Source organism: Vipera ursinii (genome assembly GCF_947247035.1).
Source record: "Vipera ursinii genome assembly, chromosome: 17".
NCBI classification, from domain to species: domain Eukaryota; kingdom Metazoa; phylum Chordata; class Lepidosauria; order Squamata; family Viperidae; genus Vipera; species Vipera ursinii.
Window position 1 is genome coordinate 4,512,724 of NC_139530.1, and position 25,370 is coordinate 4,538,093.

Sequence of the window (25,370 nt, forward strand, 5' to 3'; positions counted from 1 at the left end):
ACAAAACCTTTTTTTTTTTTTTTTGGCTGGGGTGACCGTGCAGCCCTGTGTAGCCTCAGAGGCTTATCTGTGCAGCGATAAAAAAAAAAATCACCTATTCTTCATCTGGTCTTGTTGGTTAAGCTGCCATTCGGGTTACACCCTGAGCCAGCCCCGGCTTCGCTTTTGCACCATCAGCCGAGGACCGAGCAGGGAAACCCAAGTGTGGGAATCCTCCTCCCTTAAGGGAAAACCCCACGGTTGAAATCCAGCCTTTGTTTTCACCCCTAGCAGGCTTCTGCACCGCCTGGGATGTAGGATGGAAGGAGCGAAGCGTTCGTTTGTGTTGCATTTTTCTAGCCACACGCGTCTTAGTAGTAATATCTGGAAATTCAAAGGAAGGCGTCTCCTGAACCTACTTCTGTCCCGCTTTTGTACACAAGGCTTTGTCGGAACACAGTCGCTTTTCCAAGCTGATAAATAATTTCTCCTTCTCTTTGAGGACCAGAGATGTTTCCCCCCTCCTCCTACACACACACACACACACACACACACACACACAAACACACACACAGACTCTGGCGCTGCAGAAGTTTAAACCGGCTAATGAAGCCATCATTCTAATCAGCTGGAAAATTCCAAGGAGGCTTAGAGACGATGGCTTAGTCAATGTGGCTATTGAGGAGAAAGCAGGGGCTTATTTACATGTCCAATAAATTGTGTGTGTGTGTGTGTGTGTGATTGTGTGGCTGGAGGAAAGGGAACCAGACTACTACGGCGCTCGGGCCCGAGTCCAGAATTGAAACCGTTGAAAAAGGCCCTCTCCAGATGAAGCCGGGTGCCTGCTGCGTGTTCACTGGTAGACTGCCTCTGCCCTTGGAGGCTTTGCAGCCCGATTGCACAGGTTCCTAGCCTCCGAGGGAGAATGCATTTCGAACGCACCCTGCCTTCATTGCAGCAAAATATTTCTAAGCCGGTTGCCGCCACCCAATATCCAGCGATAAGCATCCCTCGCGGACGATGGCTTGATGCACTTTTTTTAAAAAAGATTTTTAAATCCCATTTATATCCCGCCCTTCTCCGAAGCCTCAGGGCGGCTTACAATCTAAGAAGCACAAATCAATGTGCTTATTTTCATCCTGCCACATGAAGATTCCCTATGGATCGTGGGACGTCTGACTTGGGAACAGGAAGATTGTCTCTGGATCCTCCCTCTCTGCAGCTAGATTTCCCAACACCTCCAGGGAAAGCCTGACACGTAATCAAGACGTTATCAAAGCATCTTCCACCAGCCATCTTGTTCCAGTCCATTGCTTCTGGGTTTCCCCCCCCCCCACAGGAACCGCTGGATATCCCTTACCACTTTTATTTCTATTTCCTCCTTGCTTTTCCTTTTTTTCTCTCTGATCTCGCATTTTTTTAATTCTTATTATCGGCTCCTTACAGCAAAAAAAAAAACCCTGCCTTTTTGTACTGCACTGCCTGTTTAAGCCAATCCCTGTTGTTGTTGTTGTTGTTGTTATTATTATTATTATTATTATTATTATTATTATTATTATTATTATTATTTAAAAAAAATGTTTCTAAGGCTTGATGCGGCCTTCCCCATCTGATGTGCCAGCGTCGCAAAGGCGGATGGGAATTGTAGTCCGATGCATTTCTATGTTTCTCTCTTTCTCTCTCTCTCTCTCTCTGTATACGTGTTTCCAGCAAACGTTTCCTCTCCACCCCGAAAGAAAACAGGTCAAAATGACCGAACGCTCGCTGAATAATTCTTCTCACTGTCAGGAAATTTCTCCTTAGTTTTAGGTTGGGATCGTCTTGGAGACAGGTTGATTCTCTCTTTTGATCAGCTTCCATTGATTGCTTCTCGTCTGGCTTTCTGGTGCTGCTTTGGAAATTAAGTTGACCACGTCTCTTCTTTGTGGCAGCCCCTCCGATACTGGAACGCCGCTATCGTGTCCCCCCCTAGTCCTTCTTCTCTCTAGACTAGCCAATACCCAAAATAGGCAAAAGGGAGATTGGATTGATTGCCGTTCTCGGCTGCTCCCGGAATGCTAAAGGCCAAAAGAGAAATCCCGACTTGCTGGCAAATAAAGTTCTTTTTTTCCTTCTGCCTTGCTATGTCCGTTGGGGGTTGGGGGAAATAATCCCTCCTCCCAGGCGCTTTTTGGCTTCTTAGAAACAGCGAGATACCAACTCGCAGAAGCGAAGCCTTTTTTTAAAAAAAAAATCCTGGGAGATTTGCCAGGAATGATCCGAAGCCTCTTAATAAAGAAGCAATGTTGGACGGTTGTGAGAAAGGGTTATATTTATACACAACGTGCCGCTTTCGGCCTCTCTCTCTCTCTCTCTCTTTTTTTTTTTACTGTCTTCGTTTTCTTTCGATTGATCGGGCTGTTGTTGTTGTTTTTTTCCCCCCTAGGGGGGAAAAAAAAGACTTTTAATGAGGCGATTCAGGAGGCAAAAATCTTTGACGGGTTGAGTTGCTTCGCCGTAGGAGATTGTAAACATAAATCCTATGTGTAGTCTATTGAAGGATGTCTCTCGGACGCGAAGGCCTGATTTGGCTTCTCACGTTAAAAAACAGACTGGAATTATTTTTATTTATTTATTTTATTTTAATTCCATTTATATCCCACCCTTCTCCGAAGACTCAGGGCAGCTTACAAGCTTAGCAGTAATTAACACAACTCTTGAGGTAATTAACACAACTCTTGAGGACCAAAATCCTCAAGAGTTACTTCTGGGCTACAGAGGGAAAGAAATCTTGCATTTGGGGGGAAACGGAGCCAAATGGGATCCCCTCGCAGATTCTTTGCCAAACTTTAGATGCAGTAGTTTAGAGTATGTAGGGACCTTGGAGGTCTTCTAGTCCAACCCCCTGCTCAGGCAGGAAACCCTATACCATTTCAGACAGATGCCTGTCCAGTCTCTTCTTGAAAACTTCCAGTGTTGGAGCATTCACAACTTCTGGAGGCAGGTTGTTCCACCGGTTAATTGTCCTCACTGTCAGGAAGTTCCAGGTTGCTTCTCTCCTTGGTGAGTTTCCATCCGTTGTTTCTTGTCCTGCTTTCAGGTGCTTTGGAGAATAGGTTGACAACGCGCCCCCCCCCTCTTCTTTGTGTCAGCCCCTCAAATACTGCTATCATGTCCCCCTTCTTTTCATTAGACTAGACATCCCCAAATCCTGCAGCCATTTTTTTTAATATTTTACCTCCATCTTCGTTGCTCTTCTTTCTCTGCGCGCTTCTCTGCACCTATCATCCCCAACTGTGTTGGCCGGGACTCACGGGCACTGTAGCCCAGCACCAAATCAGAAGAAGATACAGCCAGACACACACACACACACACACAACACGCCTCGTTACGTGGAGCTTTGAAATGTGTATATTAACAGGAGTAAAAGGGAGAGATTGCCATCTGAGATACTTCAGTTAAATTTGGTTCAGTTAAATTTGAAACGCCGTTTCAGTTAATTACAAAAATCCACGCCTGGTTAAGATGTTGGCTTTGTATGGATTTTTTTTCTTCTTCTTCATCTCCTCCTCACGCTTGGAGGGGTTTGTTTTGCTTTCGAAAGACGAGTAGTTCCATAAAGCTAGCTGGAGATACGGATTTTTTATTTTATTTTTCTGATCAAGGAGAAAGATCTGTAGCTCAGGGCTGAACTGTGACTTCCTCGGTGGTCGCTCCGCTGCGCTGTTTCCGTGCAGACGTTTCATTACCCAGCTAGGTAACGTCATCAGTGCTAGAAGGAAGTGGGTTTGCACTGAGGATTGCTACCTAGTTTGGGTAATGAAATATCGGCAAGGAAACTATTGCTCAGAGAGGAAGACCAAAGACCCTTCAGATATTTTTTTTCTGGCCGGTGTCAGAAAGTGGGATCCATTTTTTTTTTTGGCGGTTATCGGTGTTGTTAGCGGCTTAACAGTCCCATTGTCTCCAGTTCTGCTCAGACCTCTTGATCCCCCGCTCTTCTCTTTCCAGGGAATGGACACGGAGGATGAAGCTTTACTGCAAGATGTCTGTGCCAATGAAGAGGAGGAGGGGTCTTGTGGCCCTGACATGAAAACCGGGGGGTCCCGCCTCTGCGGGAAATGCCAGTGGGACCCCAAGCCCCGGGCCACCTTGGTGACGCTCCCCTCCTCGGATTTTTGGACCGTGGTGGGCTGGGTCTTCACCAACCCTTACTCCGCCAGCCTCATCCTTTTCCTGGGATGCGCCATTCCTGCCGGGCTGGCCCTAACCATGTTCCTCCGCTACCCTGCTCTGGACATTGACATCTCGTACAACGCCTTCGAGATCCGCAACCACGAGTCCTCGCAGCGCTTCGACGCCCTCACCCTGGCCCTCAAGTCCCAGTTCGGCCTGTGGGGACGCAGCCGCCGAGACCTGGCCGACTTCAGCTCGGAGACGTTGCGACGGCTGATTTTCGAGAAGCTGCAGCACCTCCCGCACAACGCCACGCGGCCGGGCGGCCCGAACCTCTCCCCAAGGCGACGGAGGGACGCAAGCCGGGATCAGGCCAGCCCAGCCAACCACACCTCCCACCGGGCCCGAAGCCCGCTCCCTCGGTGGGAGTATCCGAGCGCCGCCGTGAGCGCCAACACCCAGACTCACGCCCACTGGCGCATCGAACTCATCTTCCTGGCCCGGGGAGATGCCGAAAAGAACATCTTCACCTCCGAGCGGCTGCTGACCATCCACGAGGTGGAGCGTAAAATTATGGACCACCCGCGCTTCCAGGAGTTCTGCTGGAAGCCTCACGAGGTCCTGAAAGACCTCCCGTTGGGCTCTTACTCCTATTGTTCCCCTCCCAGCTCCCTCATGACCTATTTCTTCCCCACAGAGAGGGGGGGCAAAATATACTACGACGGCCTCGGACAAGAGCTCGCCGACATCCAAGGTGAGCCTTGAGGGCTGGGCGGGTGAGGATCGGTCCGAGTTAGGACAAGGAGTGGCAAGAGCGCTTACAGTTATATACCACTTCCCAGTGCTTTACAGCTCCTCTCTTAAACGGTTTACAGAGTCAGCCTGTTGCCCTCCCCCACCCCCAACGATCTGGCTCCTCATTTTACCGACCTCGGACAGATGGAAGGCTGAGTTGACTTTGAGCCGGTCAGGATCGAACTCCTGGCAGTGGGCAGAGCTTAGCCTGCAACGCTGCCTCCTAACCACTGCTCCACCAGGGCTGCTTTAGTAAGAGCCTCCAGAGCTCATGGCTATCCCACGTCTGCTTAAATAATTGCAAGCAACTCTGATACTCTCCAGCCCCAGTGTTTTCATGCTCTGTAGAGCATGCTGGGAATCATACTATAGGGTGGAGGATACTCGGCTAGCAAGACAGGGCAAAGGAGGGCGTCCAGTGGTGGGATTCAGCCGGTTCCCACCACTTCGGCAGAACCGGTAGCTAATTTTTTGTTGCCCAGGCCCAAAACGGACTTCCGGAAGTGGCATGCATGCAGAAGAACCGGTTGTTCACTTATTTGAGTCCCACCACCGGATGGATAGATAGATAGATAGATAGATAGATAGATAGATAGATAGATAGATAGATAGATAGATAGATAGATAGATAGATAGATGATAGATAGATAGATAGATAGATCATAGATCATAGATCATAGATCATAGATAGAGATAGATGAATAGATAGACAGACAGATCATTGATAGATAGATGAATAGATGATAGATAGATAGATAGATAGATGATAGATAGATAGATAGATAGATGATAGATAGATAGATGATAGATGATAGATAGATAGACAGACAGATAGATAGAGATAGATGAATAGATAGACAGATGAAAGATCATTGATAGATAGATATAGAAAGACAGACAGATAATAGATCATAGATAGATGAATAGATAGATGATAGATAGATAGACAAGAGATAGACAGACAGACGATAGATCATAGATAGATAGACAAGACAGATAGACAGACGATAGATCATAGAGATAGATGAATAGACAGACAGATAATTGATCATAGATGAATAGATAGAAGATAGATAGATAGATAGATAGATAGATAGATAGATAGATAGATAGATAGACAGACGATAGATCATAGAGATAGATGAATAGATAGACAGATAGATGATAGATCGTTGATAGATATAGACACACAGACAGATAATAGATCATGGATAGATAGATAGATAGATAGATAGATAGATAGATAGATAGAGTGGTGGGATGCAGATGGTTCTCACCACTTCGGCAGAACCGGTAGCTAGTTTTTCGTTGCCCAGGACCAGTATGGACTTTCCAGAAGTGGCATCCACGCAGAGAACCGGTTGCTCACCTCTTTGACTCCCACCACTCAGGACGTCCCCTTCGGATGAGGGTTCCTTCCCCAGACTGCTCAGGAAAAATTTCCCGACAGTTGGAGCCAGTGGAACGACTTACCTCCAGAACTTGCGGTCGTTCCAACTACTGGAGGCTTTTAAGGGAGCGATTGGACAACCCTTCGTCTGAAATGGAATTAGGCTTTTCCGCTATGGGGTTGGACCAGAAGACACCCCCCCCCCCGAGGTCCCTTCCCGACTCTGTTTATTCTGTTACACCGCTGTTTCCCGCAGGGTCTCTCGAGCTGGCCATGACCCACCCGGAGTTTTACTGGTACGTGGACGAGGCTCTCTCGGCCGAGAACAAGAAGAGCTCTCTCTTGCGGAGCGAGGTCCTCTTCGGCGCTCCCTTGCCCAGCTACTATTCCATGGATGACCGCTGGGAAGAACAGTGCCGGAAGTTTCAAAACTTCGTGGTCACCTACGTAGCCTTGCTGGCCAAGGAGTCCACCAGGTGAGCACGGGGGTCTCTGCCCTGTCCCATCCCCTCCCCCTCCGAAAGGCCGAAGTGGATTCTTCCGTTCTGCAGGGGTGGGTGAACTCTCTGTGCTCTTCTCCTGTAGAAAGTTAGCCTCTCAGGGCAAAGTCACGGTGGACTTCTGGCTACGGGGAGCTGAGGTCGATGGCTACAGGACAGGCGGGTCAGAATGAAAATGGGAGTCAACTTAACAGTCTGGGGGCTGGAGACCCCTGGTCTGATGCATTTCAGATATATTCTCTCTCTCTCTCTCTCTCTCTCTCTCTCTCTCTCTCTCTCTCTCTCTCTCTCTCTTCAAATGAGCCGTGGAAGGGTGAGAGAGAAATGAAAGAGAGAGAGAGAAATGAAAGAGGAAAATGAAAGAAAGAGAGAAAGGAAAGAAAGGAAATGAGAGAAATGAATGGGAGAGAAATGAAAGAAATGAGAGAGAAATGAAAGAGAGAGAAATGAGAATGAAAGAGACAGAGAGAAATGGAAGAGATACAGAGAGAAATGAAAGAGAGAAATGAAAGAGGATAATGAAAGAGAAATGAAAGAGAGAGAGAAATGAAAGAGAAAGAAATAAAAGAGATGAAAGAGAAATGAAAGAGAGAGAAAGAAATGAAAGAGAGATGAAAGAGAGAAATGAAAGAGGAAAATGAAAGAAAGAGAGAAATGAAAAAAAATGAAATGAGAGAAATGAAAGAGAGAAATGAAAGAGGAAAATGAAAGAAAGAGAGAAATGAAAAAAAATGAAATGAGAGAAATGAAAGAGAGAGAGAGAGAGAAATGAAAGAGAGAGAGAGAAATGAAAGAAAGAGAGACAAATGAAAAAAAATGAAATGAGAGAAATGAAAGAGACAGAGAGAGAGACCTCCAGGAGTCAGGGCAGGAAGACAACCCACCCACCCACCCGCCAGCTCATCTCCCCTGCTGCGAGGGCATAATTGCTTCCCTCATTTAATTAACTTTCTCAGACACCCCCCCCCTCTTCCCCCTCCTAAGGAGCCTGGCTAGTTCCTGCAGCTTTGGACACGGGCTGTTGCGCTTCCTAAAGATACTGAATGATTATCCTTCTTTACTTTCCTTCTCGCAAAAAATAATCAAGAGTTCAGGGTTCCCGGGAGAACGGCAGCAGCCGAGGGCTGGAACCCCAGATGGAGGGGAAGCGGCGGGGGGGGGGGGGGACCTGCTTCCTGCACTGAGTGCGGTGCCATATTTTCCTTCCCCCCCCCCCCGAACGAGGCAACTCCGGTGCTTTGGGAGCTGTGATCTATGCCTTAGCGCAGGGGTCGGCAACCTCGGCTCTTTTATGACTCGTGGACTTCAACTCCCAGAATTCCTGAGCCAGCTATGCTGGCTCAGGAATTCTGGGAGTTGAAGTCCACGAGTCATAAAAGAGCCGAGGTTGCCGACCCCTGCCTTAGCGCGTCATCGTTCTTTATTTAGCCTTCCATGGTTTCAAACCACACACACACACACACCCAGGGCTTAATTTATTACAGAAATCACAGCTTCCCCCGCAAAATTCGGGGCCCTCCAGATTGTAAGACACACACACACACACACACACACACACACACACACGGTCATGTTCAGCCCGGCCAGCTGGTTGGGTTATTTTTCGGGGGAGTTGCAATATCCAGAGTTTGGCTACTGAACAGTCACATTAGGCAACCTAGCAGAGGAACGACAGGTAGGCCTTGACGTAACGCCCACAACTGAGCCCAAAGTTTTATGTCGCTAAGTGAGACATTTGCTCAACGAGCTTTCTCCCACTTTACGATTTCCCTGGCTGCATTTCCCGAAGCAAAGCACTGCGGTTGTTAAACTAGTAACGCAGTCGTTCAAAGGATCTGGCTTCCCCAGTTGACTTTGCTTGTCAGAAGGTTCCCGGAAAGCGATCACGTGGCCCTGGGGTGGGGGGGGGAAACACTGCGACCGTCATAAATACGAACCGAATGTAAATCACAGGGCTGTTGCAACGGTCGTAAGTGGGGGAAAATGGTGATAAGCCACTTTTTTTTTCTCCGCGCCATTTAACTTTGAACGGTCACGAAACGAACTTTTGTAAGAGCCCTGGTGACGCAGTGGTTAGAATGCAGCACGGCAGGCTAACTCTGCCCACTGCCAGAAGTTCGATCTTGGCTGGCTCAAGGTTGACTCAGCCTTCCATTGTTCCGAGGTCGGTAAAATGAGGACCCAGATTGCTGGGGGGCAAGATGTTGGCATTGTAAACCACTTAGAGAAGGCTGTAAAGCACCGCGAAGCAGTACATAAGGCTAAGTGCTGTTGCTATCTTCCTTCCTCCCTCCCTCCCTCCCTCCCTCCCTTCCTTCCTTCCTTCCTTCCTTCTTTCCTTCCTCCCTCCCTCCCTCCCTCCCTCCCTTCCTTCCTTCCTTCCTTCCTTCTTTCCTCCCTCCCTACCTACCTCCCTTCCTTCCTTCCTTCCTTCCTTCCTTCCTTCCTTCCTTCCTTCCTTCCTTCCTTCCTTCCTTCCTTGCTTCCTTCCTTCCATGGTATGCAATGGTTAGACTGCAGCATTGCAGGCTAAACTCTGCCCACTGCTAGGAGTTCGATCCTGACCGGCTCAAGATCGACTCGGCCTTCCATCCTTCCGAGGTCGGTAAAACGAAGGCCCAGATTGTTTTTTGGTTTTTTTTTTGGGGGGGGGCCGCCATAGGCCAACTCTGTAAACCGCCTAGAGAGGGCTGTAAAGCGCTGTGACGCAGTATATAAGCGGCTATTGCGATCGTAAGTGGAAGACCGCCGGTATTTCAGTTTAACCAGGTTACGTGCGTCGCCTCAACCTCCTCCGCTTCCTCTGCAGCAAGGTGCAGGTGCTCTACGGCGGGACGGACCTGTTTGATTACGAAGTGAGGAAGATTTTCAAGAACGACATGCTCCTGGCCTTCATCAGCAGCTCGTGCATTGCCGTACTGGTCTACCTCCTGGCGTCCTGTTCAGGTAAGAGGAACCGCCCCTCCTCTGCTCCTGGGACCCCCACCCCCCTCCCACCTGAGGCCGGAGGGGTCCTCCACCCTTTGAGCCCTTGCGAAGCCCCAGCGTTGGGGGGTGGGGGTGTGGGGTGGATCCCGACTTGGGTCGGGGCCCAGAAGAAGGATCGTGTTCTTTTTCTCTCCACTTTGCTGGATCACTGTCACTCCATCAACCGACGATACGAGACGGGCAGCTATGCCACTTCCGTAAACGCGGGTAGTTCTCGACTTACAAAACTTCATTTAGCGACCGGTCAAAGTTATAACGGCAACGGAAAGGGGGGGGAAAGCAACTTGTGGCCGTTTTCCCCGCTTAACCACCCTTGCAGCATCGCCATAGCCACGCGATCAACTCGGCAACCGACTCGTATTTACGACGGTTGCAGAGGGGTCACGTGACCCCCCCCCTTGGGACCCTCCTGTTCTGAACCAGCCAACTACCGGCCTTGTAATAAGGCAAACCCCTGTTCAAACAGTAGAGACTGGAGAGGGTCTGAGGCTGCAAAGCGTCTGCCAAGATTTATTACTCAATTAACAGAACAAGAAACAAAAACACTGGAACTTGAATCCTCAAGCGGAAGGGTTGCTTTCAGCAACCAGCCCTTCCCCAAACACTCCTTTTATTTAGAGTTCAGGGCGTGGCCTCCCTCTGCCTCCTCCCGAGGAGACCCGCAGCCTTTCTCTGCTTGGTCCTGCTCGACTGCCTCCTGCGTCGGGCGTCCTTGAACAGGGCCAGCTGTGGGTCATCATCCTCCGCACTATCGGGCTCACGCAGCTGAGAAGAGGGCCCCGGCTGGGAGCTCTTCCAAGCCTCCAAGCCATCATCAGCCAGTTCGTCTCCCTCCTCCCCCTCATCTGAGTCATCCGATACATCTGCGCTGGCTGCCGGACCCACAGGCTGGCCCTGAGTCACAACACCTCCAATGAGCAAAGTCAACGGAGAAGCCAGCTCCGCTTCACCGCCGTGTTGCCAACTTAAAGACCGCCCTGGATTTCCTCTAGAGCGGTAGCAAGGACGGTGGTAAAAACGGGGCTAAACTCACCTAACCCCCTTTTGTCTTGCTTAGCGACGGAAACCTTGGGGCTCAGTTGCGGTCGTAAGGCGAGGACGGCCTGCGGATCCACCAAGGGGGTGGGGCGGAAAGGCGGAACGCCAACGGGAGAAATAAGATCCCTCTCTTCTCCTCCTCCAGTCTTCCTGTCGTTCTTCGGCATTGCCAGCATCGGGATCAGTTGCCTGGTGGCCCTCTTCCTTTACCACATTGTCTTCGGAATCCAGTACCTGGGCATCCTGAACGGAGTGGCGGCCTTTGTTATCGTGGGCATCGGTAAGAGGATCGGACTGGGACGGGCGCCGTTCTCCCTCTCCCTCCAGATGCCTCCTCACCGCCTCCCTCTTCTCTCTGCCCTCTGCCAGGGGTGGACGACGTCTTTGTTTTCATCAACACCTATCGGCAGGCCACCCACTTGAAAGACCTCAACCTCAGGATGATCCACACCATCCAGACAGCGGGCAAAGCCACTTTCTTCACATCCTTGACCACGGCGGCTGCGTACGCCGCCAACATTTTCTCCCAGGTCAGCCACGCTTTCCCACCCCTAACGGTCCGTGGCTCACCCACCCCCCTAAGCCATCTTTCCACTCTCGGGGCCTGCTGTATTCTAAAGCAGGGGTCCCCAACATGCGGGCCACAGCCCACTACCGGGCCGTGGCCTGAGTGGCTAGGGCCAGTGGGCGCGCCTGGGTGCCCTCCCTCCCTCCCCCTCGCACTAGTGTCACCGTGAGCGTCGCACAGGTGCTAGCAGCCCCCTTTGCGGCGCGCACACGCTCTTGGCCCCGTTCGCGTGTGTGCGTGCGTGCGTTCAAGGCCCCAGCCCCTCCCTTTCCCACCGGGCCGCTGACCCAGACAGGTTGGGAAACTGTTCTGAAGGTTTCTAAGCTTCTTTACAGCACTTAGAAGTACAATTCTGCATTCACCTGTTCCTCTAAAGTAGGGGTCTTCAAACATGGCCCTTTTATGACTTGTGGACTTCAACTCCCAGAATTCCTCAGCCAATGTGCCTGGCTGGGGAATTCTGGGAGTTGAAGTCCACAAGTCATAAAAGGGCCCAAGTTGGAAGACCCCTGCTCTAAAGCAACATTTCCCAACTTGGGGACTTTAAGATGGGTGGACTTCAACTCCCAGAATTCCACAGCCAGCCAAGCTTTCCCACCTGTATCAATCATCGGGTCAATAAGCCATAAGCCAGCTTTCTACACTCTGGCTGCCTGCCGTGTTATAAAGGCTTCCAAGCTTCTTTACAGCACTTAGAAGTACAATTCTAGCTTGACCTCTTTCTCTAAAGCAGGGGCTCTTCAAACGTGGCCCTTTTTATGGCGTGTGGACTTCAACTCCCAGAATTCCTCAGCCAGCCTGGGAATTGAACTCCGCCCACCTTAACATTCACCCAGGTTGGGAAACACTGTTTTAAAGTGACATCACAACTCTCTTCCTTCTTTCTGTATCCTGTCCTGTCTTAATTTTTCAAACCATCGATCTTCTTTTTTTTTGCGCCACCAAATCCGTAAAGGGTTCCATTCTGACTTTTTAAAAAATAAAAATAAAATAAAATAAAATCCCAAAGTGCTTCTTCTTCTTCTTCTTCTTCTTCTTCTTCTTCTTCTCCTTCTCCTTCTCCTTCTCCTTCTCCTTCTCCTTCTCCTTCTCCTTCTCCTTCTCCTTCTTCTTCTTCTTCTTCTTCTTCTTCTTCTTCTTCTTCTTCTTCTTCTTCTTCTTCTTCTTCTTCTTCTATTCTTGGACCTCCAAGAGATGGTTACCTGTCTCCTGCCTTCTCCCCCACTCTGCAGATCCCAGCTGTCCATGACTTTGGCCTCTTCATGTCTCTGATTGTCTCCTGTTGTTGGGTGGGGGTCCTTGTCACCATGCCAGCTGCTCTGGGCATTTGGTCTCTCTACTGGTCCTCTTTGGAAAACACCTGCCAGGCCAGGTAAAGTCAACTGAATCTAGTTTTATTTTTATTTTTTTAAAAGTGCTTTGTGAAGCAGGGCTGCCGCTGTGCCTCTGGAGCGAAAGAAAAAGATTTACAGTCTTCTAGATCAGAGGTTCCCTCAAACCTTTTTTGGGCACCAGGGACCGGTTCCGTGGAGAGAGGTTTTTTTCCCACGGACTGGACAGCGCGTGGTTTTGCGTGCTGCCTGTAATCCACAAGTTGAAGTCCACAAGTCCTGAAAGGGCCAGGTTTGAAGACCCCCGATTTACTGTAATCAGAGAGTCCTTATTTCGATGTCGGTGGTGTGAACCTGGTAGCCCGTTTGTGCGTCATTAACCCAAAAGGAAAAAAAAACTGCTTTTTTTTAAACCTAATTTGGAGTAACTTAGTCAAGTTTGTCAAGCGGGGTGTTAAACAATGTTGGTTAATGAAGCCGGCTTATCTGGGAGGGGGATCCAGACCATTCCCCACCCCCCTCTTCTCTTTCTGACCCCTGCCTAATGCATCGGCAACGGTAATTGCTCAGAAGCCAGTTGCACCTGAGCCTTGCCTGGCGTGTGGCTGTTTTGCAGCTGGGCTGGGCTGCCCTTCGCTCGGCCAACGAAGCCAGGCACAGCTGTCTTGCCCAGATGGAAATTCATTTGGCATGGCTTCCTCTCTGGTCTGCAGATGCCGTAAAAAATGCAGAAAGGAAAGCGCTTTGCAGAGCGCGGACGGGCCGTTCGTCTCCTTGGCGGTGGCTGGCAGGTCAGGGCTGGGCACTCTGCCTTACCTGGATGACGACATCCCTCTGCTGAGTGTGGAGGAGGACCCAGGTGAGTAACGGGGTGGTGGATCGCAAACACCGCTGCCCACACCCATCAACACACCCTTGGCTCCCGAGCCCAATATCTCTGTCTCCTTCTTAGAGATACTGGAGGTATTTCGGTTGAATCAAATCAGACTAGAGCTGGGAGGGACCTTGGAGGTCTTCTAGACCAAGCAGGAGACCCCAGACCAGGGGTCTTCAAAGATGGCCCTTTAATGGCTGGTGGACTTCAACTCCCAGAATTCCTCAGCCAGGCACCATTTCAGACAAGTGGCTGTCCAGTCTCTTCTTAAAAACCTCCAGGGATGGAGCAACCACGATTTCTGGTGGCAAGCTGTTCCACTGGTTAATTGTCCTCACTGTTAGGAAGTTAATTCCAGGTCGTTTCTCTCCTTGATTGGTTTCCATCTGTTGTTTCTTGTGTTGCCTTCTGGTGCTTTGGAGAATAGCTTGACTCCCTCTTCTTTGGGGCAGCCCCTGAGATATTGAAACACTGCTGTCATGTCTCCCCTAGTTCTTCTTTTCTCTAGCCTAGACATACACAATTCCTGCAACCGTTCTTCCTATGTTTTAATCTCCTGGCCCTTAATCGTCTTAGTTGTTCTTCTTTGCATTTTTCCCAAAGTCTCAACATCATTTTTATACTGTGGGGAACAAAACCAGATGCAGTATTCCAGGTGTAACCTTACTAAGGCTTTGTAAAGCGGTAGTAATACTTTATGTGATTTTGATTCTATGCCTCTGTTTATACAGCCAAGGATTGCATTAGCTTTTTTGGCTGCCGCCGCACACGGCTGGCTCGTGTTTTAAGCGATCGTTAATTAAGTTATTGTGTAATAACTTGTCTAATTAATTGTGTAACAATTAAGTTATTGTGGAATGCTTCGTGCTCCCCAACCCATTTCCTACGCCTAGAACAGAGGCTGGTAGAATTATTTCGCTCTTCCTGAGGTTCTCCTTTGAGTCTTTATAAAGTAAGACTAGGTGGACGTTTGGTCTTGATTGAAAGTGGCCCAATTGGTCCAGATCAGGCTAAAGTTTCAGGATCTAGGAGAGCGTCAAGATGGCTTTGAGACCAGATCAATTCTTCCAGGTTTCATCCTTTCTGTGAAAAATGGAATCCAAGTCACTGAATTCCAGGGGCTATGTAAATGTCGGCGATTTTTTATTTATTTATTTTTAATCGGACCACTTTGCTTAGTGGTCTGATCTGTGGCCCGTGTTTGTATCAACTCAACCTTGCCTTCTCTTTTCTGGCCAGTTGCTCTAGAAATGGGGGACGTCCCCTTGGTATCTGTGTTGCCCGAAAACCACCAGCTCACCAACGACGACGACAGCCCGGGACACCTGATCACTCACCTACAGGAGCTCTTGCAGTGCTGGGCCCTGTGGTCGGCAGTCAAAAGCAAATGGGTGATTGTTGGTAAGTCCCTTGCACATACACACTTCCTTGGATTTAGAAGCGAGCTTATGGAGGCCCACCACCAGAGTAGTCCTCTCTCACACAATCTCTCTCTCTCTGCCCCGTGTTTCTCGTTCCAGGGCTGTTTCTCTTGGTTCTCATCCTCTCCGTCTTCTTCGCCAGCCGCCTTCGCCCAGCTAGCCGTGCCCCTCTCCTCTTCAGGCCCGACACCAACATCCAGGTGTTGATGGACCTCAAGTACAACTTGAGTGCCGAGGGCATCTCTTGTGTCACCTGCTCAGGTGAGTTTGACGGAGCCCATGTGTCGCCATAGCGTGGGCCTGTTCGGTGGCCTCCCGTTTTGTGTTCAGGTGGATCCCTGTCTCCTCAAGATATTTCAGACTGACTTCTGGGAACTAGGAAGGAAGGAAGGAAGGAAGGAAGGAAGGAAGGAAGGAAGGAAGGAAGGAAGGAAGGAAGGAAGGAAGGAAGGAAGGAAGGAAGGATAGATGGATGAAAGGAAGGAAGGATAGATGGATGAAAGGAAGGAAGGAAGGAAGGATAGATGGATGAAAGGAAGGAAGGAAGGAAGGAAGGGAAAGAAGGAATGAAAGGAAGGAAGAAAGGAAGAAAGGAATGAAGGAAGGAGAGGGGGAGAGAGAAGGGAGGGGAAGGAAGGAAGATAGGAATCTTCTTATTCAAAGGAAATCTTTAGCTCTAGGATAAAACCCTTCCTTTCCCCTTAGAAACAGGGGCGTCCAATCTTGGCAACGTTAAGACTTACGGACTTCAACTCCCAGAATTGCTGGCGGGGGGAATTCTGGGAGTTGAAGTCCATAAGTCTTAAAAGTCGCCAAGGTCAGACAGTCCCGTTTTTAGAAGATCCCCGTTCAGTTCTTGGGATCTTCAGCAATGCCGGTCAGGAGCCCTGGCCAGCTACAGCTCCCCTTCGTATAAAATTTGTTATAAAAAGATTTGTTATAAAAAGATTCAACCGCCTGGGCCCGAGAGAGTCCAAACTCATATTTCCTGCGCTCCCCAAGACCTTGGGGTTCGATCCCGCTCCTAACTTAAACAGGGTTGGTTCCATTCCCGTCGGAAACCCAGGAGAACAGCCGCTGATCGCGTTAACAATTCCAGGCCAGAAGAGGCAGGTGTGATTCAATAATCAGAGAGCCAGTTTATGTTCCCAGATCTAATTAGCCTTTATCTGTATCAGAAGAACAAAAGAAATTCATCTTACCAGGCAGGCAGGGAGGCAGTCTTTCTTCAATTTACCCCAATCGCTCTACGCTCAGGACTTGGAAAAGACATTTCCCATCATCTGCTAGCCTAAACTAGCGACCGTTATTCCGCCTTGGGGTTTTCATTCTCATCGATTAAGACTGGTCCTTTGGGAATTTCCGCCCCTCGGATCCCTCGTTCTTGCTATTTGAGGCCCTGCACGGCAACCCAGACTGCAAACGCGGCTGTCCCTTGAATGAGTGACGCGGCAGGAGGAGGCCGGTGTGTGTGTGTGGAAGCTGCCGCCCTTGACTGGAGATGCTCTTTTGTCCCTGACTAACCTTGTGCGACAGGCTTGTTTCAGGAAAAACCCCGCAGTCTGCAGAATAACATCCGCACCTCTCTGGAGAAGAAGAAGAAGAAGAAGAAGAGGGGGTCGGGCCCGCCGGGAAGCGGCCGAGGGAACCCCTTAGACGACAGAGCTCCACAGGGTGAGCTCCGTCCTGCTCTTGAGATCGTTGTGCAGGCTCCTTTCCGTGGCTAGTCCTCAAGGAACCTCACCTGAATCGTTGATTCGATCGGTGGGGAGAATTCAGCTAGAAGATCAGCAAACCACCTTTGCTGGATTAAATGAGCGAGCCGGGTTGATTCGATTCGGATCTGGAAGCCGGCCACTTCCGCGCGCAGGCAACAGAGCCAGCGGCCTCGGAATTGGAGAGAAGTTGGACACTGGCACAGCCTTGCATTTGAGCTGAGCCCTGAATAATCCCAGGGGCTGCCCGGTCTGATTCCCTTTTCCCTTTGGCCCGACCCCAGGAAGGGTTTCCTGACGGCTCTCCTGTCTCCTCCAGATCCCCTGGGAACGGTCTACATCTTCAGATATAAGGGCAAGAGCTGGCCGGTGATCTACAGGTTTTCTCTCAATGCCACCGTGCCGGCACCGTGGCAGACAGTGGCCGCAAAAGATGGAGAAGTCCCTTCCTTCCAGGTGAGCACCGGTTGGCAAAGATGGCCAAGAGGCAAGTCCTCTGCCAAGGAGGATCGTAAAACCGGCAGAGAGGAGAGAGGGGAAAGTGGGCAGCTCGGCGCCCGTCAGCCGGGCATCATCCAGCTTGCCCGTGGGTGGGATTGCCTTAGAACGCCATCTCTTGACATGCTCAGGCTACATAAAGCCTCCAATGGGTCTAGATCAGCGGTCCCCAACCTTTGCGGCTTGGCAGCCCGGCGGGGGAGAAGAGGGGAACTGGGCCACACGAGCGGCGGGCCAGCGCGCACACCTGCGCACAATTCAACTCGTGTGAGTGGCGGGCTGGCCAAGACGTGCACGGGCGTGCAGCTTGACTCGTGGAAACTGAGCAGCCTGGGTGTGCTCAATGCACGCCGGCTCACCACTTCTGGAAGTTGAGCTGCGCGCGCATTCACACCCGCCAGCCCGCCACTACGCGCCCGGTTGCGAATAGCTGACCACCCGCAGCCTGGAAGCTGGGGATCCCTGGTCTAAATTACTGCTGGACTGCAGCGCCTCTCATCCGTCTGCGATGGCTGTGGGCAGTGGGACTTGTAGTCCAAAGTACTCACTAAGTGGCCTCTTTCGTAGCTGCTGAGCCGCCGGTCAGGTGGCGGGTGCCCACTCCTCGCTCATCCCCTGTGCCATTTGGCAGAGCCAAAGAGAGAGATAGAGAGAGGGACGTGCCACGCTTAAATTGACTTTAGTGCCCTGTTTGCCCCCTTCCCCCCCTCCTGCCAGCCTCTGGAGACCGACAGTGAAGTGTTGTGTTTTCATTAATCCATGCTTAGGTGTATAAAGTTCCTTACGGTAACTTCACCAAGAGGCTGACCGCTTGTATGTCCACAGTAGGGCATCTCCAACCAGGGGCCAGCAAGAAATGGATGATGACCAGCTTGTCATGCGACACGAAGAGAGGGTGGAAATTCGACTTCAGCTTCTACGTGGCTGCCCAGGAGCAACAGCGCACCCGGTAAATGCCTAAGTGGGCGGGCGGGTGGGCCCGGCCTGGCACAGGGCAGGAGATGGCTTGGCAATTCATCACTGGACAGATCAGTGAGGCAAAGTTGTGTGTGGGGGCTGTTGTGGCCTTCAAGAAGGAAGCATTCTTCCTTTCCCTTCCATTTTTGGAGAGCGCTAGATTGGGGGTAGCTTTGTGTGTGTGTGTGTGTGTGTGTGTGGCTGTCACACCAGTGGGTTTCTTCTCCTTTCTCCAGGAAGCTGTATTTTGCCCAGTCCCACAAGCCTCCGTACCACGGGCGGATCTGCCTGGCACCCCCGGGCTGCCTTCTCAGCTCCAGTCCGGATGGACCCAACAAGGGTTACTTATTCGTGCCGAGCGAGAGAGGTGAGCCACCTGTGAAGTGTGTGTTTGTGTGTTTGTGTGTTCTCTTCATTCTTGCACACTTGCAGCTTGTTGCGGGGCTGGGGGCTCAAGGCCCCCTCTGCCTTCTGATAGCTCACGCGGGAGGGAGGGGACTTTCTGCAGCCCCCTTAACCCGACCACCTGCGGGCTGGTTGCGAGGATCAGCTTAGGAAAGAGTTGCCACCTACGTGATAATAATACAGGTAAGTCCTCGGCTTATGACGCCAGCCGAGCCCCACATTTTCTGTCGCTAAGTGAGGCATCCGCCCAGCGGGTTTTGCCCGGTTTCACGACCTCCCTTGCCACCAGTGAATTCACCCTGGTTCAGTTAATAACCAGGGCTTCCCCATTGACTTTGCTTGTCAGAAGGTCACAAAAGGGGATCGCCGGACACTGAGATGGTCATAAATACGAGTTCAGTTGCCAAGCATCCGTTGCTCTCTCTCCTCCAGCCTCTGTCAAATCCAAGTTCTCCCTTGCGTCCGGATTCAACCCCTGCCGGAACGGCAACTGCGGGAAGCCGGCCGTGCGCCCGCTGGTGGACACGGGGGCCATGGTCTTTGTGGTGTTCGGGATCCTCGGGCTCAACCGCACTCGGCACGCCGACAACCACGTCATTGGAGACATGGTGCGTGTCCCTTCCTGGGGCCTGGAGAAGTGGGGGTGGGAGCGGGGGTGGGGGAGCCGCCCCAGGTCTGCTCTCTTACATATCCCTTTCGCTGCGTGAATCTCCTTTGGAAAGGGTAGCGTCATTTATGACACCAGCTTCGACCTCTTCCAAGAAATCAGCAACCTCTGCCGGATCTGCAAGGCCATCGCCAGCAACGCTGAGCTGGTCAAGCCAGGAGGAGCCCAATGCCTCCCTTCAGGTACCTCCCCTTCCCTTTCTGGGCCTTGATTCTACGGGCCACCATCTCTAGGTAAAGGTAAAGGTTCCCCCGCACATGCGTGCTAGTCGTTTCTGACTCTAGGGGCCGGTGCTCATCTCCGTTTCAAAGCCGAAGAGCCAGCGCTTGTCCGAGGACATCTCCGTGGTCATGTGGCCGGCATGACTAGACGCCAAAGGCGCACAGAACGCTGTTACCTTCCCACCATAGCGGTCCCTATTTTTCTACTTGCATTTTTACGTGCTTTCGAACTGCTAGGTTGGCAGAAGCTGGGACGAGTAACAGGCACTCACTCTGCTACGCGGCACTCGGGATTCGACCCGCCAAACTGCCGACCTTCCGATCGACAAACTCAGCATCCTAACCCACTGAGCCACCGCGTCCCTCTACGGGCCACCATCTCTAGTGGGCCTCTATGGCCCTCCTTTTAAAAAAAAGCAGAATGAAAAGGAGGGGTGGGGGGGAGGCAATCCAGTGGAGATCTTTCCTTGCCCGGAATTGGGCTCCGGCGGCGGTGATTGTTTTTCCCCAGAGAAAAAGAAAGGAAAAGACTCACTTGCCTGTGGATCGTGCATATGGTTGTGGTGAGATGCCCAGCGTTGTTATTTTTCCCACAGGTGGTCGTACAAATCTTACAACTACGTAAAATAAATACATTACGAACGTTAGATGGGTTGGCGGTTTTGCGGACTCTGCTTTGGGGTCCTCCAGAATGCATGAGAGGGGGGGGAAAAAAACAACCAACCAGATTTTTCTTTCTTTTTCTAGGTTACAGTGTCTCCTCTATCCTTCAGATGCTACACTCCGAATGCAAGAATCTTCCCGAGCCCAACTTGCTTCCCGGTCAGCTCTCCCACGGAACGGTGGGGGTGAAGGATGGCAAGGTCCAGTGGATCTCCATGGCCTTTGAGTCGGTGAGACACACACACACACACACACACACACACCCTAACTCCAACTCTGGCTTTTTGAGCTCGCCAGGCCCATCGTTTGTCTCCAGAACTGGGGGAAAAAAAATAGATCAAGCTCCTAGTCCTCAGGAGCCGGGTTTCCAAACTCCCAAGAAAGCTGCAAGGAAAGAAAGAAAGAAAGAAAGAGAGAGAGAGAGAGAGAGAGAAAGAGAGAGAGAGAGAGAGAGAGAGAGAAAGAGAAAGAAAGAAAGAAAGAAAAGAAAGAAAGAAAGAAAGAAAGAAAGAAAGAAAGAAAGAAAGAAAGAAAGAAAGAAAGAAAGAAAGAAAGAAAGAAAGAAAGAAAGAAAAGAGGAAAACATCTCAAATGCAATTTGGGAGAAATGTTTTCAGCCTTGCCAAAATGGACGCTCGCCCTTCAGAGTCCTCCAGACCAGGAGCACAGCGATGAAAACTAGCTAGTATTTCTCCCCTACTTCCCTTTTGCTCTTTAGAAAATTAAGAAGGCTTCCCACACCCCTTTTCCTTCCGTGGGCTCAGCTGCCTCTTATCCAAGCACTGTCCAGTCTGAAGCTCCCCATCTCCCCACCTACTTAAACTAAGAGGGTGCAATGAAGGCAGGCCAGGACAGACCGGGCTGGATCCAGTTTGGGTCACCCTATTATAAAATAATGTTGAGACTCTAGAAAAAGAGTGCAGAGAAGAGCATCAGAGCTGATCAGGAAGAACGGTTGCAGGAACTGGGTATGTAGTCTGGCAAAAAGAAGGACTAGGGGTGACATGATAGCAGCGTTCCAATATTTGAGGGGCTGCCACAAAAGAAGTGGGGTGTGTGTGTCCACCTATTCTCCAAAGCCCTTGAAGGCAGGACAAGAAGCAACGGATGGAAACTCATCAAAGAGAGAAGCAACCTGGAATTAAGGAGAAATTTCCTGAGAGTGAGGACAATTAACCAGTGGGACAGCTTGCCACCAGAAGTTGTGGGTGCTCCGTTAGTGGGGTGTTTGTAAAGAAGAGTCTGGACAGCCACTTGTCTGGGATAGTATAGGGCAGGGGTCTTCAAACGTGGCCCTTTGATGACTTGTGGACTTCAACTCCCAGAATTCCTCAGCCAGGCACGCGTGGGAGTTGAAGTCCACAAGTCATCAAAGGGCCAAGTTTGAAGAGCCCTGATGCAGACTTTAAGAGGAGTGGACTTCAACTCCCAGAATTCTTCAGCCAGCGCGTCTGGGTGAGGAATTCTGGGAGTCGAAGTCCACAAGTCATCAAAGGGTCAAGTCTGAAGACCCCTGGTCTAGGCTCTCCTGTGTGAGCAGGGGGGCTGGACTAGAAGACCTCCCAGGTCCCTCCCAACTCTTTTATTCTGTCATTCTGCCCTGTCCTTTGCCTCTAATTTCCCACTCCTTCCTTCAGACCACCTACAAGGGGAAATCATCCTTCCAGACCTATTCCGATTATCGCAAATGGGAAACCTTCCTTCAGGACCAGCTCCAGAAGTTTCCAGAAGGGTCCTCCTTACGCCGGGGTTTCCAGACCTGTGAGCACTGGAAGCAGATCTTTATGGAAATCATCGGTGAGCGATGGCATCAGAAGGGAGAAATAAGCACGACGGATGTGTATATATATATATAGGTAAAGGTAAAGGTTCCCCCGCACACACGTGCTAGTCGTTTCCGACTCTAGGGGCCGGTGCTCATCTCCGTTTCAAAGCCGAAGAGCCAGCGCTTGTCCGAGGATGTCTCCGTGGTCATGTGACTGGCATGACTAGACGCCAAAGGCGCACAGAACGCTGTTCCCTTCCCACCGTAGCGGTCCCTATTTTTCTACTTGCATTTTCTACGTGCTTTCGAACTGCTAGGTTGGCAGAAGCTGGGACGAGTAACAGGCGCTCCACTCTGCTACGCGGCACTCGGGATTCGACCCGCCAAACTGCCGACCTTCTGATCGACAAGCTCAGTGTCCTAACCCACTGAGCCACCGCGTCCCATATATATATACAGTATATATATTTCCTTCCCCTTCCCGGCGCAGAGTGATTCTTGCTCTCTCTTCTCTCCTGTCTGTCTGTCTCTGCTCCAGGCGTGCAAAGTGCCCTTTATGGCCTCATCCTATCCTTGGTGATCTGCATCGCCGCCGTCGCCCTCTTCACCACCCACTTCCTCCTCCTCATTCCCGTCTTGCTCACCATTTTAGGTACCAGCCCTTTGTCCAAAACGGCCCCGCCTCGGCCCATCCCAGCGTGGGCAGGAAAGAATGCCGGCTGAACGTGCACCAGGCCCTGGTTTTTCGTTTCCGTTTTCGAAAATCCACCTGGGTGTCGGGGCCAACAGCCCGCCCTTCCCGGAAGCCACGTTTTGGAAGCCTGCCCCCTCTCCTTGCGATCTTTTAGGGCAGGAGGGGTCCCCAATCCCGGGCTGTAGCCCAATACCGGGGCTGTGGCCTGTTCGGAACTGGGCCCCACGAGAGGCTGGGCGGTGTGCGTGCACACACAGCACAACTCACCCCGCGGGCAGCTCCCCTTGCACGCACGCAGCCCAACGTGCGCGCTGCTCACGCGAGTCGAGCTACATGGGCACATGCGTGCCGGCCCGTTACTCCAGCTGCCACGGTTCCCCCTCTTCTCCCCCCATCCCCCAAGCCGGGCCGCCAAGCCACAGAGGTTGGCGGACCCCTGTTTTAGAGGGACTTTGGGCAAGTAAGATGGCGGCCCGAGCCGCCGTCCCAAGAGGCATTGCCGAGCCTTTTCCCACCGGTAACAAATCAGGGCCAGGCTGGGAAAGGACGAAACGTTGGGTTTCCAGCTTCAGAACGGGAGCCCCGAAACCGAGGAGAGAAGCGTGAGCTTTGAGGGCTGCCCGTTTCTCTTTCTCCAGGCGTCGTCTGTCTGGTGGTGACCGTCATGTACTGGTCGGGCTGGGAGATCGGGGCCGTGGAAGCCGTCTCGCTCTCCATCCTGGTGGGCTCCTCGGTGGACTATTGCGTGCATCTGGTGGAGGGCTTCCTTCTGGCCGGGGAGACCCTCCCCCCTCACCTGGCGGAGGTAAGCTTTTGCCTTGGGCCGTCTTCCTCCTCTTCCTCACTTCGGCGTCCAGGAGAGAGTCACCCGGGGGCACCAATTCTGGATAAGAGGGAGACCGAGCTGTTTTAAGGGCGCGCCAGGCACCCTGGCTGAGGAATTATGGGAGTTGAAGTCCCCAAGTCCTCCAAGGGCCAAGTCTGAAGACCCCTGTCCAAGGGGGAGGAAATAAACCCCCCCCCGGAACGAGACAAACGGTGTTAAAAGGCCTGAGGAAGAGGAAGCGGCGCTGACCCCCGTCTCTTGCCGCCCGCAGGACCCCAGCTCCAGCCGCCAGTGGAGGACGGTGGAGTCCGTGCGGCACGTGGGCGTGGCGGTGGTCTCCAGCGCGGTCACCACCGTGGTGGCGACCGTCCCCCTCTTCTTCTGCATCATCGCCCCCTTTGCCAAGTTCGGCAAGATCGTGGCCCTCAACACCGGCCTGTCCATCCTCTACACGCTGACCGTCGGCACGGCCTTGCTGAGCATCATGGGACCGCCTTCCTTCACCCGCAGCCGGACTTCCTTCCTCAAGGCCCTGATGGGGGTGCTGCTAGCCGGGGCGGCGGGCCTCGGCCTTTACCTGGTGCTGCTAAGAAGCGGATTGGAGATCCCCTTGCTCACCGGGGACGGCTTATAGCCCACCGAACTCCGGGCTCCATTTCCCCTCTCCAAAAAAAGAGAGAGAGAGAGAACGCTGAGGCTACTTGACTGCATGTTCTCTGGGGTGGGGTGGCATGGGTGGGGGTTTCTGATCCAGTTCCACGGGCGATGCTAGGAACGCCCGTGGACCGCTCCCCCCGTGGGCAGAATGGGACCCCTGGAGCCGCTCTCCTTCCCGCTCCTGGTCCCCCGGTTGATATCAACGCTATCAAGTGTGTGTGTGTGTGTGTGTGTAGGGGGGTGTTTCTTTTCACACACACACACACACACACGACACGGGGAGAAGACAAGGCAGAGGAGAAAGGCGGGGAACCAGCCAGGCTTCCGTTGGCATCCGGGCATCCTGGAGGAGAAAAACGTGGCTTCCCAAACTTTCCTCGCCTCGGTTTCCCACTGGCACTTTAATTCCTACCACCCCGTCGGCTTGCTGGCTTGCTTGCTTTGATTTGGGAGGAAGGGGGGAGAGAAACAGTGAGGACCTGGCCAGGGACAAAAATTGCTCCCCCACCCCCATTTTTTTCCTGGTAGAAAGGAAATAATCAGAAGCTGCCTTCTTAATTTTGCTTTTTCTCCTTTCCTCTCTCCCCACCCTCCACCGCTTCTGAAAAACCTACTTTTTTCCCGGCCTTGCATTTCATTTATTTAGCTTGATCGCCGTTGCTGCCTCCCCACCCCTTAGGTCTTTGCATTTCCCCCACATACACACACACACATCTCCTGTTTGGCATTTGCAAACCCCGTTTCTGGGTTGTTGTTGGGGTTTTTTGGGGATGAGAAAGGGTTAAGCCACGGGGCTGGCTGGCTGGCTGGGAATCCTGGGGGCTGAAGTCCCCAAAGCGAAGAAGTCCTCTCTTGTTCCCGAGAAGGGTGCTTGAATTTGCCAGCCGATTGGCAATCCTTCTCGGTCGGTTGTCCAAGTCTTCAGTTCACCCTTGAAATTTCCTGCTTTTTTTTTTTCCTCCCCTTCTCGGAATATATAATTTTTGAGCCTCTCGATTTTTCATTTTTTCCCCCCTTCGAAGAGAGAGAAGTGTTTTCCTGGAAAGGCAATAAACTGCCAGTGATTTACCACCAACAGGAATCTTTTGGCTGTTCGGAGGCCGCTGCTGGGTGATTTACACGGAAATAGGCTTTGCTCTCAGCTTGCTGGATCTGTAAATTAAAATCCTTCGGGATTCCTCGGAGCTGGTTGAAGGGCCCTGGTTGATCTGAGCAAGGCCCTGTCAAACCTCCTGGGGGAGAATAGCCAGACACAGATTTAGC

General features: G+C 51.6%; 1 protein-coding gene across 1 annotated transcript in view; it reads left to right on the forward strand.

Moving 5' to 3' along the window:
- DISP3 (dispatched RND transporter family member 3) overlaps nucleotides 1-25,370 on the forward strand; it is a 27,709-nt gene extending 2,339 nt beyond the window's left edge. Inside the window, exons 2-21 of the mRNA XM_083375553.1 lie at nucleotides 3,970-4,888; nucleotides 6,576-6,795; nucleotides 9,629-9,765; nucleotides 10,991-11,125; nucleotides 11,215-11,375; nucleotides 12,646-12,785; nucleotides 13,458-13,603; nucleotides 14,858-15,019; nucleotides 15,139-15,300; nucleotides 16,576-16,713; nucleotides 17,074-17,210; nucleotides 18,020-18,201; nucleotides 18,446-18,576; nucleotides 19,047-19,222; nucleotides 19,337-19,463; nucleotides 20,250-20,395; nucleotides 21,803-21,962; nucleotides 22,469-22,582; nucleotides 23,263-23,429; nucleotides 23,722-25,370. Coding sequence (XP_083231679.1) covers nucleotides 3,973-4,888; nucleotides 6,576-6,795; nucleotides 9,629-9,765; nucleotides 10,991-11,125; nucleotides 11,215-11,375; nucleotides 12,646-12,785; nucleotides 13,458-13,603; nucleotides 14,858-15,019; nucleotides 15,139-15,300; nucleotides 16,576-16,713; nucleotides 17,074-17,210; nucleotides 18,020-18,201; nucleotides 18,446-18,576; nucleotides 19,047-19,222; nucleotides 19,337-19,463; nucleotides 20,250-20,395; nucleotides 21,803-21,962; nucleotides 22,469-22,582; nucleotides 23,263-23,429; nucleotides 23,722-24,084 — 4,020 coding nt within the window. The 5' untranslated portion in view covers nucleotides 3,970-3,972 and the 3' untranslated portion in view covers nucleotides 24,085-25,370. The remainder of the gene's footprint in view (nucleotides 1-3,969; nucleotides 4,889-6,575; nucleotides 6,796-9,628; nucleotides 9,766-10,990; nucleotides 11,126-11,214; nucleotides 11,376-12,645; nucleotides 12,786-13,457; nucleotides 13,604-14,857; nucleotides 15,020-15,138; nucleotides 15,301-16,575; nucleotides 16,714-17,073; nucleotides 17,211-18,019; nucleotides 18,202-18,445; nucleotides 18,577-19,046; nucleotides 19,223-19,336; nucleotides 19,464-20,249; nucleotides 20,396-21,802; nucleotides 21,963-22,468; nucleotides 22,583-23,262; nucleotides 23,430-23,721) is intronic.